The 11,497-nt window shown below is 40.8% G+C and overlaps 1 protein-coding gene and 1 long non-coding RNA gene across 11 annotated transcripts in view; both read left to right on the top strand.

The window, feature by feature from the left end:
- Positions 1 to 180: 180 nt before the first annotated feature.
- LOC122620312 (AF4/FMR2 family member lilli) overlaps positions 181 to 11,497 on the top strand; it is a 31,890-nt gene continuing 20,573 nt past the window's right edge. For 9 of the 10 annotated variants that reach the window (XM_043797715.1, XM_043797712.1, XM_043797714.1 and 6 more), the window contains exons 1-2: positions 181 to 296; positions 710 to 1,054. In XM_043797715.1, the coding sequence (XP_043653650.1) occupies positions 998 to 1,054 (57 nt within the window). In that variant the 5' untranslated portion in view covers positions 181 to 296; positions 710 to 997. Of the gene's footprint in view, positions 434 to 709; positions 1,055 to 11,497 lie in introns of all 10 variants that reach the window. The other variant, XM_043797710.1, reaches the window with a different exon arrangement.
- LOC122620313 lies at positions 7,657 to 8,182 on the top strand. The gene is made up of 2 exons (XR_006326123.1): positions 7,657 to 7,948; positions 8,009 to 8,182. It is a non-coding gene; the product is annotated as an uncharacterized LOC122620313 (long non-coding RNA).

The following is an 11,497-nucleotide window of genomic DNA, read 5'->3' as shown; positions in this document are numbered from 1 at the left end:
TTCGAGGACGCACCGACGCCCATGCAAACAGATGTTCGGTGTGGCTTCCATTTCCATTCGCGGTTCCACTTCCAAATCTCTCTCCCCCAAAACTTCCAGGCCCTGCGTCAACTCCAACGCCGTCGCTTTGCTCGCTGGATTATTTGGTGGGACCTTTTAGTTCAGGTTCAGTCGTGTTCGTAACGTCGTCGAGTTGAAACCGAAAAAGCCAGGCAGTTTCTCACAGCTACATATACATATGAGCAGGCAGCAGCAGCAGCGGCAGAGCAGAGAGCAAATCGGTGCAATCTTGAATAGTGTGTTTCCTAGTGTTTCACTTAAAGTTTCTGGATCTATTGTCTTACCAAAGATTCGCTCCAGTGACCACAAACCACGTCCACGAAGGGAAAAAAGCGGCGGATAGACGTGCAAATTCCAGCGAAGCGGCTAAAAAGTATTGCATACTACGGGGCTGTCATGAAAAGTAGATATCGATTTGCCAGGGCATGAAAATAAGAATCTGAGCTCGGCTCCCAAGCTAGTTTCTGTTTTTAATGTACAATAAAGTTGTTTGCCCGTTACAAACGGGTATTACGGGCTAATTGCGTACACATTCAGTGGGCCATCAAATGTGTAGGCTGTATGTGTGTATGTGGGCATGAGATCATCGCCGGAACAGGGCGCCGCTGGTATGCAATACTTTTTCTCACGCCTCCATTTCTCCCCGCAGCGGAAGTCTAATCCAATTTGGCCTATGACAATACAAACGCACTTTCTTCGCTACGCATTGTCCATGTGCGTGTGCGTATAGAGAGAGCGAGCGAGAGGGATAGCGGACGAGCAAGCGATAGGTGAAATATTTAGGTTTAACGGCCAGGCGCGTGTGTGTGACCCATCAGAAGTTGTTGAAAATAAGCAACGCCAATCGCCGGAGATCGAAAGCAGAGAAACCACTACGCGCGCGTGTTTAATTTGAATTTTTGGCACTTTGGTTGGCAAACAGCAAAAGCATTTCCCTATGATTGGCTCATTCTGGAATCTGTGCAGAGCGTGCCCATCAATGCCGGTAGACAAGGTGAGTAACGTGCAATGCCCCCGAACAATGTATTGGGTGCATAGCTCCGTTTACACATTGCAAAATGGGAATAATGATTACTAACTACTACTTTACTACTAAACTACACAGATATTAAACGCCTTTACAGTCGTAGTCGAGTTGCTGATTGTTGTCAGTAAAGAGGTTCCATAATAATGTAAAACAAAAACGTTATACTACAAACCAAATCGTTAATGGGATGAGTTATTTTTAGACAGTTTTCCGGGGGATTCGCTCCCTTAGCCTCTTAGCCCAGTTCGCAGACAGCAAACGTTTTGCATATAGCCTCGAAATCGTTTAATTTATGTGCGAACGTTGTCTGAATCGGCGTGTGGGTATGAGAGAAGTCGACTGCAGGACATAATAGATTTTTATTGCATACTTGCGGGCGACAAGTGAAAGGGGCTGTAGCCGAGAAAGGGGTGACTTGGCTTGAGTTATGACTCGTTTCGAGTATTTGCTGGATTAGGGTGAATTTTTAATATGGAGGATTTAAATCGGACTCAGGGGACCAAACCAGAAATTTACGGTGAAATAGGAGGTGAATAACTCCCAAAATTGTAATTAAAATGTTAATTTATTACGCAAGGCTTATGCTCTTTTCAGGAATTCTGAATTTAGTCAATCAAAATTCAAATTTTAAACTAATATTCAATTTTAAAATTGTTCACCCATAAAAACAAAATAAATGTATGTAGAGACTATTTTACGTCAACGAGATTTCGGTTCAATTAATGCCATGCGGGAATTCCTTGAACTCTTCCACCTGATTTCCCCTTGGCCACATTTTTCTTCCAACTTTCATAATGTTGATCAATATCACCTTACGTCCGCAATCCTTGGAGTGTCGTCACAAATCGTTTGTCCGAAGCATGCAATATTTTTCAGCTTATTTCACACAATGTAGAGCGAATATATATGGAGTCCCAAAGTAAATAACTGAAATTCGTTGGCAGCGAATAAATTAACTTGCATTACGCCCGACACCAATCGCGTCAGCGTCAAGTAACAGCACAGAAAAAAAAAATATAAAGAGAAACATGGCACCAAGGCAAAAGGCAAGAAAAATGGGCAAAAAGGCTGAAAAGGCCCAGAAAATCAATAGCATATGGCTTGTGGCTTGTTTGGGCCCACAGCTGTGGCCGGCCGGGGTGCCACATAGAACCCGGACTTGGATTCCGATTCGGACCCGGACACGGACACCTACTCCGCCGGAGACGGAAGACCGAAGACCGAAGAACTCGCTCTCCTGCCTTCCAGCGCCGCCTTTCCAGTCGCTGTGCGAAACAGCTGATTCATCATTTCGCAATAACAATGTATACAATTGCATACATTGCATGTATTGGTCATTCAAGAAATACTTTTATTTTTTCAAACATTCAACATTAGGGCTCTAAAAGGAACAAATAAATTAAAAAACTAAACGATTAGGTTAGAATTGGAATATTTTTTAAACAAAAAACCGTTTCCTTTTATTTTGGTATACTTTGAGTAGACTTTCACATTTCACATTGCGCACAAATTGAAGGGTACAACATGCCGTCATTCCACGACCTCGCGCATGTGCAGCTGAGAGAGAAGACATAGAGATAGGGAAGAGATAGAGATTCGGAGAAAGCGGCGCTGTGAGAAAGTAAGAGGGAGCGAGGAGAGCGCCTTTTAGCCGGCTTTTGCTCTGGCTTTTTGTTGTTGTTTCCCGCTGCTTGTTCAGCCATATGACGTTCGAGGCAAATTATCTTGCGGTATTACATCAGCGCAGAGTAGTCAAACATTTATGGCGGCACCTTCGCCACCCACTCCCACGCCTACTTACCACCCTCTTCCCAACCACATCTCACCCACCGAGCCACCCATCCACCTACCTAGCGGCAACAACAAGTGCCGGCCAAGTGTCGCCAGTCGGACGTCGGTTGCATGCCACACGCTTATTGATTCAGCTCGCATATGGTTACCGCCATGCTTAATTCTTAGTCACTCCTCGGATCGATCCAGTGCGATTCGCTGAATCCTTACAGTCAGCTGGGCGTCGCCCCGAGGTATACTGAAAGAAACTACGCACGCGGAGGGGAAAATACCATATAAATAAGAACTGTTATATTTGATTAAAACTGTGTGTGCCAGTAGGAGTCTCTAACTAATTTAATTGTATTAAGCCCGTTGGCCATCTTGTTTCGGCTTGGGAGTTTATTGTAGAGTGATTTATATACAAAATTGTTCTCTGTGTATGCTCACTCAACTTGTGCCGAGTTATCTTCCAGTGCACTCGCAGTTATATCCCCCTATTGTTTCGCACATCTATAACCATCCGCAATGTCTTCTGCTGGATTGTATAGAAGGCGAGCCGGTTGCCGTTGTTGCTTGGCTATCGTATGGATGCAGGAAACTGCCAAGAGTTGGCCACTTTCATACACAACATAGTTGCAACTCTTTGCCGTGTAACCAAGTCTATATTGACACATTTTCTGCGAGCTGATTGGGGCTTAGGATTTATGTATATGTATAGAAAATGCTGGAAATGTAAGCCATTATAATCATTTCATGAATAATAGTTAAGTGCAATGTTAAAACTCAAATAAGAACCTATTTACATAACGTTGGCATAATATGTAGATAATTATTTACTATAATATAAATTATAAAAATTAATTTGGTACGCTTAGCCACGGAGATTGTAAGATATCGGTTTCCCTATCCCTTGAGAATATTTTTATGATTGAGGACTTAGAACTTTTATTGTGCATCAAGAGAGTGCAAATTTTGCCAGCCAACTACGTCTTCTCCGGAAAACCCTTCCTATTGCATCTAACGGGGGCAATTTGCACTTTTCTGCCACTGTCTTCCCACAACAGTTGCCTCAGTTGCCAGAACCAAAAATGGGGGAAACCAAAGGCAAACTCAAGCCACTACGGGCCAGGAGCCCAGGGAGAAGGAAGTTTTTGTTTTGTTTTTTCAGTGATTGTTGAAAACCGATGTGCATCTCCATGGATTTGGTGGAGGATCTGCAGCCGGGTGAAAAGTTTTATAATTACTTGGGGTCAAGTGTTTGGAGCCGGTTGGTGTGAAATCAAAAATGAAAAACACTCTTCTGTAAAATTAAACTTGTTTTCCGTTTATATGAAATTGTACTGAAAAACTGTTCTGAATTGTGCTGACGTGTACACAAAACTGACTGACTGGTTAAACATTTGAGGGGCAGAAAGTGGGAGAAGCACATGTCGCACGAGAGATTCCCCGTCTTTTTCCATTTTCCGGACTTCTGTTGTTTGTAGGATTGCATTTTCAGGCAGTCAGTCATTTGGTTATTTGCATATTTTCAACACAAATCAGTGAATCGCATGCAGAGCGAATATAAAAATTTTACATTTCTTAGAAGTTTTTATTTAATCTGCTGCCGTCTGCTGTTTACTTTATTTTGGTAGAAATTGTTTAGGGTTCTTTAAAATTTGCCATTGGATTGCAATTCTGATTGTATATTTATCGATTAAATTTTATCACGGAACAGAGCTAAAATACATTTAATTAACGGAGTTATGGGAGGTAAGCTAAAAAACTGAAAATTACATTACTGTTTACAAAAATAATATCCCTTTAAGTAAAATAATAGGAATGAATTTTTAAATCAATCAAAAAAAAGGGCACGTCACTTTGCCTGCTCTTGAATATTCCTGGCAACTTTATTATAGCCTTGATTGTTTGATTTGTATGTGCTCGGGCTCTCATAGCGTGTTAATCAGTAACAACTTTTCATATTGATTTTTCTATTCGACAGCCATTAAAAACTGTACACGAATGTCGAACGAGCACGAAATGTCTATCAAGTCGTGCTCATCAATGTCAGGCGATTAGAACTTATATGGTTCAAACTTTTTTCATTAAAGCAGAAGCTCTTAATAGCCGCTATGAGAACGCCGGTTAAACGACAATTATAAGCCATTTGCTGATGATTTCCGTCTAATTTTATTTGAGGCAGGAAGGAACCGAAAAACGCCAAGAAAAAATTAATTAATTTGCGAAGGCGCATCGCTAACCGTTGGTCCATTCGACTACGACCCATCCTTGGCACATTACGTCAACTTTGGCTCTAGTACTTCCACCTTTCAGTCCCTCAAACCCACCATTCCCTCCATTCAGCAATAGAACCATCCATCCATCAGCATCCTGGAGAGCAGGGCCGTGCCATCACATCGTCTAACGTATTTCAATTTCAATTTTCTGCCTTTGAACTAATGCAATTATAATAATTTCTCTGCGCAAGTGAATGGATTACAGCGCCGGGCTAACGGCCTGCCAGGTGCCACATGCCACATGGCACTTGCCATATGGCGTATGCCATATGCTATGCGCCATATACTACATAGATGGGTCCCGGCCTGTCGCCGCTGCACTGACGCAGTCTCCAAAACCCCTTTTAACCTTAGCCTCTACCTCTGAACCCATCGCCATGTTGGCTCTTGGCTGGCGACCAAGTTGCAAGGGGCTGTTGATGCTGACAGTGCTGATGGTAATTTTATTGGACAGTTGGTGAAGAGGGGGTATATCGCGGCATTGCTGGTTAAGAAGCTCTTGGGTTTCTTAGGCATCTCACTTTTAATGTCATCACTTAGTATGGCTGCCATCTATTAAATTCTTTATGCTGCATTTCTTGAAATAAATGTACTTTGGGCAGTTTATTGATATTAAATTGAAGAAAAATCCAGTTTTTATTATCCAAGGCGCCACATTAAAGATTTCAACTTTATGCAGATAAGCTCAACCTTATGCAACGGACAAAATATTTAAAATAAAAAAATGTATAAGATGCGATGTGCTTTTAAATCCGACTTAAACACAGGTTGGACCAGCCTGTAAGTTATGGTGCCACCAAAACTTATAACGATGATTACATCCAGGTGTTCTCTTCTACAACACTTAAATATTTTTTGCCTGATCCAGCTCTTCAGGCTTTTAGAATTCTTTGCTGCAATCCCACTTTTTAGCCGCAAATGGAGAGCAAAGAAAAAATTCTTCTTTTGCATAAAAAGTTAAACGATCCACGCTTTCAGACTCTAGTACTGCCTTTTGCTGCGCTTTTGTTTTTAACTTGGCCAACACAAACAAACCGAAAATGTATGTATGTGTGTGAAAATCCCATTATATAAACGATATGAAAACTTGTGTGCGTATGCATTTTTTATGCGTTTGGCCGGCGGGATGGCGAAAAACTTTTGCTTAACAATACAAAAGCGTAAAATATTTAAGTGGCCCTGAATGGGATGCAAAGCGACGGGAAGGGGAAGGAAAACGGGAAGTAGTGTCCTGCCCCTCATCTGACCTTATTTGCTTATAAGTAATGTGTTAGCTTTGGTTCTTGGCAAGCGAAGAGGAAGTCGCTGCCAATTGGCCGGGAATAAATGCATATAAAATTCCCAACATTTCGGAGTGATGTCAGCCGAAATATTGGAATATTTAACTAAAACATGTCACGAGGTTTAAGTAAATATTTCAATGGCCATAAATAACCAATACTTCGTCAACTCAACAAAACTCAATAGACTTCTACAAGTTGCTTCAAGAAAGAACTTTGCTGGCACGTTGTCATTCGCTGGCTGGATATAATTTCAAATTCTTTGCCATTTTATTGCGATGGCAATGGCAATTTGATATGCAGCTGAAATATAAATAAAACTGCAACATGAACACAACAATGGAAAATTATGTGCACAGCCAAGGGATCTGTATTCACAGAAGCATTAGCACATTCCCATTCAAACACCGATGTTTGTTTTGCACGCTGCAGTGCAATTCTGTACTGCATTGTCTTAATAGCATTCAACCAACGTTCAGCGTTTTCAATTGCGAGCATTGGGGGATTTAGCCAACTCGGCTCCATCACGAGCCAAGTTCATCTGGGTTTAAGTGGATCCAGCCAGGTCCGCAGATTGCGCAATGTGCCAGACATGTCTGTCACACACTTACTGCTGTTTCGGCATTGTTCAATGTCTGGATTAAAACGTAGCAATTCAATAAAATGTTTACAGAAAAAACAAGGGCATATAGTGTTTGGAATGAATTTTGGTTTTAAGACTAGTCTGACATTACTAGGGATCTACGCAATGGAACCATTGAAATATGGTTCAGGGAGCACTATATTTTGATGTGCTTATATTAATCTGTAAAAACTTTGCCACACAGTAGAGAAAGTTTAACTTTCTTGGCTGAAAAGCGAAGCTAGCATAAAATAGTAATATGCTGAACATAATAAGTGTATGAAGTTCGTTTAAATGGCTTAAAATCCTTTATCATTTGCAACTAAATGAATGCTTCCGATTGCCTGCTTCCTGGCTAGACAGCTCTGCAACTCCGGACCATGTTATTTCAGCCCTGGCTTAAACGGAGGAGTACACAAATGGTTTATCATTTAAAACTTGTCAGCTTTATTAGAAGAATATATAAAAACGGCGTGATCTAATCCTCACGATTTGCTGATGACTTTATTGACGTAATGAATGATGTAACTCACAGTTTGCCTTACTCAATCTACTGAAGCCCTACCCATTACACAAATTAGCTGACCCTTGTTTAAATTCTAAATTCAGGAACTGAGCAAGGCATAAGATCTGTCATAGTTTAGTAAGAAAGATAAAAAGAAACATAAAAATTCCCGAAGTTTTCTTACTTCCAGCATTTTAGTCATTTTTCTTTAGGATTCTTTAGTAAAACTTCGTGCTTGGAAAAACAAAGGCTGTGAATAATCTAAACGCGCTGATAACTGCCAATGTTTTATGGCATAAAGACTCGACTTTGTTTTGTGAAAAGCGGAAATGCGGTAATACGAGTATTTGAGGGAGAACTTGACATCACATTTATTTTTCCTTGAGCTTCATCATGGCTGACGTAAGTTCGGTGTACTTTTATAAGCGGAAAATTTCCTTCAGAATGCACTTTTGATTGCAGCCAGCAGATTCTGCGGCCAGTGGAGAGACGCCAAAGAAAGCTAAGACCCAGCAGCTGGAAGGAGTGTCAACAAAGGCTGAAGACGTCGAATTGAAATGCCTTAACTCAAGTCACTGTGCTAGTCTCTTCTAAAATTTGTATTTTAACGAAAATAAAAAGGAAATACGAAAATAATACGAATTAGGATACCATTAAAGATACATTTTTAACAATAAGCCTTTGCTTGTTTTAAAATGTGACAATATTAAACAAAAATGTTCACACTTTTTTTACCAGTCACTCGTAGATTCGTTAAAATGTATGTAACAGGCAGAAGGAAGCGTTTCCGATTATAGTTTGACCGCAAGTTTGTTGACCCATGTTGCCACTCCCACTTTAACGCCCACAAACCACTAAAAACTGTCAGTGCTGAAATTTCTCCTTCGCACTTCCACTAGCTGAGTAACGGGTATCAGATAGTCGGGGACCTCGACTTGCGTTCTCTCTTGTTTGAAATGTAAATGTTTCCTTAATATTTCGTACAAGAGTAACAGATTCTCTCACATAAGTGTTCTTAGTGTTATTCAGCTATTTATATTGTTTGTACAAAATATTCTTGATGTTTTGTATGATTTTTAGCGGCTTTCAGGGTTTTCGGGGGACTGAAAGCTAAGCGCGTGCCATATCGATGGGAATGTCGCCTTGTCGACAGCGTCGTTATTCACATGAGTGCACTAAGCAGAGCATCTCACACAGATACTTATCCACACAGACGCAGGCGTATTCGTTCACCCGCACATTGACAAAAAGCACTCGTGCGGTAATCGCTGAACAAGGAAAAGAAAAGGAAAAGCCATTGAAGGCACGCACAAGCGACGGAAAATAGTTTTTCTTTTATTTTCCCTCTTTTTCCAAGCTTAAAGGCACTATCGAATTTCAGTTTAATTGCTTAACATTAAATAACGCTTAGCAGCAGAGGCGTGCATGTAGGGAAATGGAGATCCAGATACGGGTGTCTTTCTTGTAGTTTGTCTCGGAGGCAGACGACAGACAGGAAAATGCAATTATAACGGCCCACCCCTGGACCACCTGATATTTTCGTTGTTCAGACGTTTGAGGGGCGCGTAATTCTAGATGCATTCTGCTCACAAATATGACGAATATTTGCCAGGTGGGCGGAAGGTGTCACAAAAGTTTGCCTGCATAAATTGCTCAGGAAGTGCTGCAATTTCTCGGCCCAAGTATGTGTGAAAAGTTTTCATTGTCTGCGGCTGGCAGAGTGTGAAAGGAAAGAATTTGATAAAATAAATGGATTTTAATTTTCATTTGTTGGCGTAAAGAGATTGCTACGGTTAATGCTATAAAAATAAGGGAAATTTAAATTTATATTTACAAACACGCGCCTTGATTTTAGTTTATGAGGGCATGTTAGCTTATTTAGTTCAAAATTAAGTTAGGCACACATTTTATTCGTAGAAATAAACAAAAATAAGAGAGTATGCTATTCAGATTCACTAGCGCAACTTCGTGGCACTTATTATTGTTGTAATTCATTAAAATACGCAAACCACAGACTAAATTCGCTGTTCGGCCTAAAAGATGAATCGTAACTGGGGGAACACATATCTGAAATATTCAATGTATGTGTTTTATTCCTGGTTTATTGAGTCCGATGACTTATGCAGAATTTATAGAGCTTGCCGGTGGCTCTTTTGCAGTTGCCACAAGCAATTTGACTGAGATTTGCCCAAGGACTGGGCCACATAAATCAGGCTGTCCCATCGACAGCCATGTCAACGCTAAGCCGTCGAATCAAAGCCGAAGCCAAAGGCCCCGAGCCCTAGGGTCCAAAGGTATAAGGATTAGAATTGAAAAGGACCCAGACGATGTGTAGCACATGGGCTGTGGGGAGAGCAATAAAAGCGTCTTAAAAGTTTAATGTCCCTCGATTTGCGGTTGCATACAAATGACTTTTTAGCCGTCGTCTATGTGTCGCCCTTTCCTGCACTCCTGTTTCCTGTCTGTCTTCCGTTTTGCCGTCTGACTTTTGGTTTGGGGCGCCAATAAATCGCAGCACTGACTTCAACGACAGCCTTCGCCTCGTTATTTTCTAGCTTAATTGTATGTTGACATTAAATTGGTGCATAACTCGTCAGGAGTTCTCCCAAACTTTAATAGGTGGTGAAATCTTTGTGGGTGAAATGAATGCGCGTTGTAAAGAGCAAGCTTAAATGTTAGCTGTTTAGGATAGGAATAGGGGTTTCAGCACATTTCTTTATATTTAAGTTACATTTAGCAAGTAAAAGGTGAATTCTTTTATTTCCTCCCAAACGCCAAATAATGAATACAAGGCTGTACGCATTATTATTTATAGCTTCATACATTTTGCTTAATCGGTTAAGTATCATCGGATAAGGATTATATATATTTTTAATATCATTACGTACGAGGTAAATCCATTAGAACTCCGGCTGCGGTTGTAAATTAATTGCCACTAATTAAATGTTGTCCGCATGTTGTTCTGCTTTTATTTGAAAGGAAACTAAATCCATATTTATGGTAGAAGGCAAACGGCAAAAACGGAAAGAAGGCGCTTTTGCAAATTAGCAGTCTTCTTTAATTTAATGAAGGTGACCTCTAACCGGGGCTTTACTTACGTTTGGTTGCACGATGAGCCTTGTTGCCTTGTCGACCTCTTGTGGTGCATTTATACAGTGCAAAAAACGTGTCTATAAACAATAAAAACGTTTAATAATCTCTAGCTATATTAGTTTTGATTCTTTCTAACCCTAAATGCTTAAAAGTTGTATATACTCAATGGAAAGTATAGATAGTACTTGCTTTTTAAAGCCTTGGCATAGTGCCATTTTATTTTTCGAAAATATTATAAAGTTTTCTTTTTCACCGTCCTTTCCTAGTTAACATGTATTGCTTTTCTTAACTTTTGTCAGTGGTTAGCCTTAACTGACTCCTGACTGCCGGTCAATCTGCGTCAGTCAGTCATTCGGATGATTCTTGTCGTCTCTCATTCTCAGAAGTGCAGCTGGCAATTAAATTTGTGGCAGCAGCATCATTTCTGCCCGCCTGGGCCATTGCTGAGTGAATTAATTGCCGGCACAGACCACGCAAAATGGCAGCAAACATCCCACGGGCCAAGTTAGATGAGCAATCGAGCAAACTAAGCCGTTGTGGCACAAAGGCACGCACCAGAGAAAATGGGAACGGGTGGGGCAGAGTCCGCCTGCGGCCAACATGGAACCCACCTGATCAGGTGCTTTGGTCTAGCTAACGGAAACCATAAAAGCACGGTGTGTATGCGGCTGTTGTCTGCGCCAGACAAAATGGTGTCAAATGGCAAAAATGCATCGTAAACAAAAAGTAAATGAAAAACTTTTCAAACAAGCCGAGGGCTGCGGCAAAAGTAACAGCCCAAAATAAAAGCAAAACAAGTTTTTACCAAACTGCAGCTTCACGATAACAATTTACGTAGCTTTAATATTTTAAAGGTTA

This window comes from Drosophila teissieri, chromosome 3R (assembly GCF_016746235.2).
Source record: "Drosophila teissieri strain GT53w chromosome 3R, Prin_Dtei_1.1, whole genome shotgun sequence".
In the NCBI taxonomy this organism is placed as follows: Eukaryota; Metazoa; Arthropoda; class Insecta; order Diptera; family Drosophilidae; genus Drosophila; species Drosophila teissieri.
This window is presented reverse-complemented; position numbering and strand designations above follow the sequence as displayed.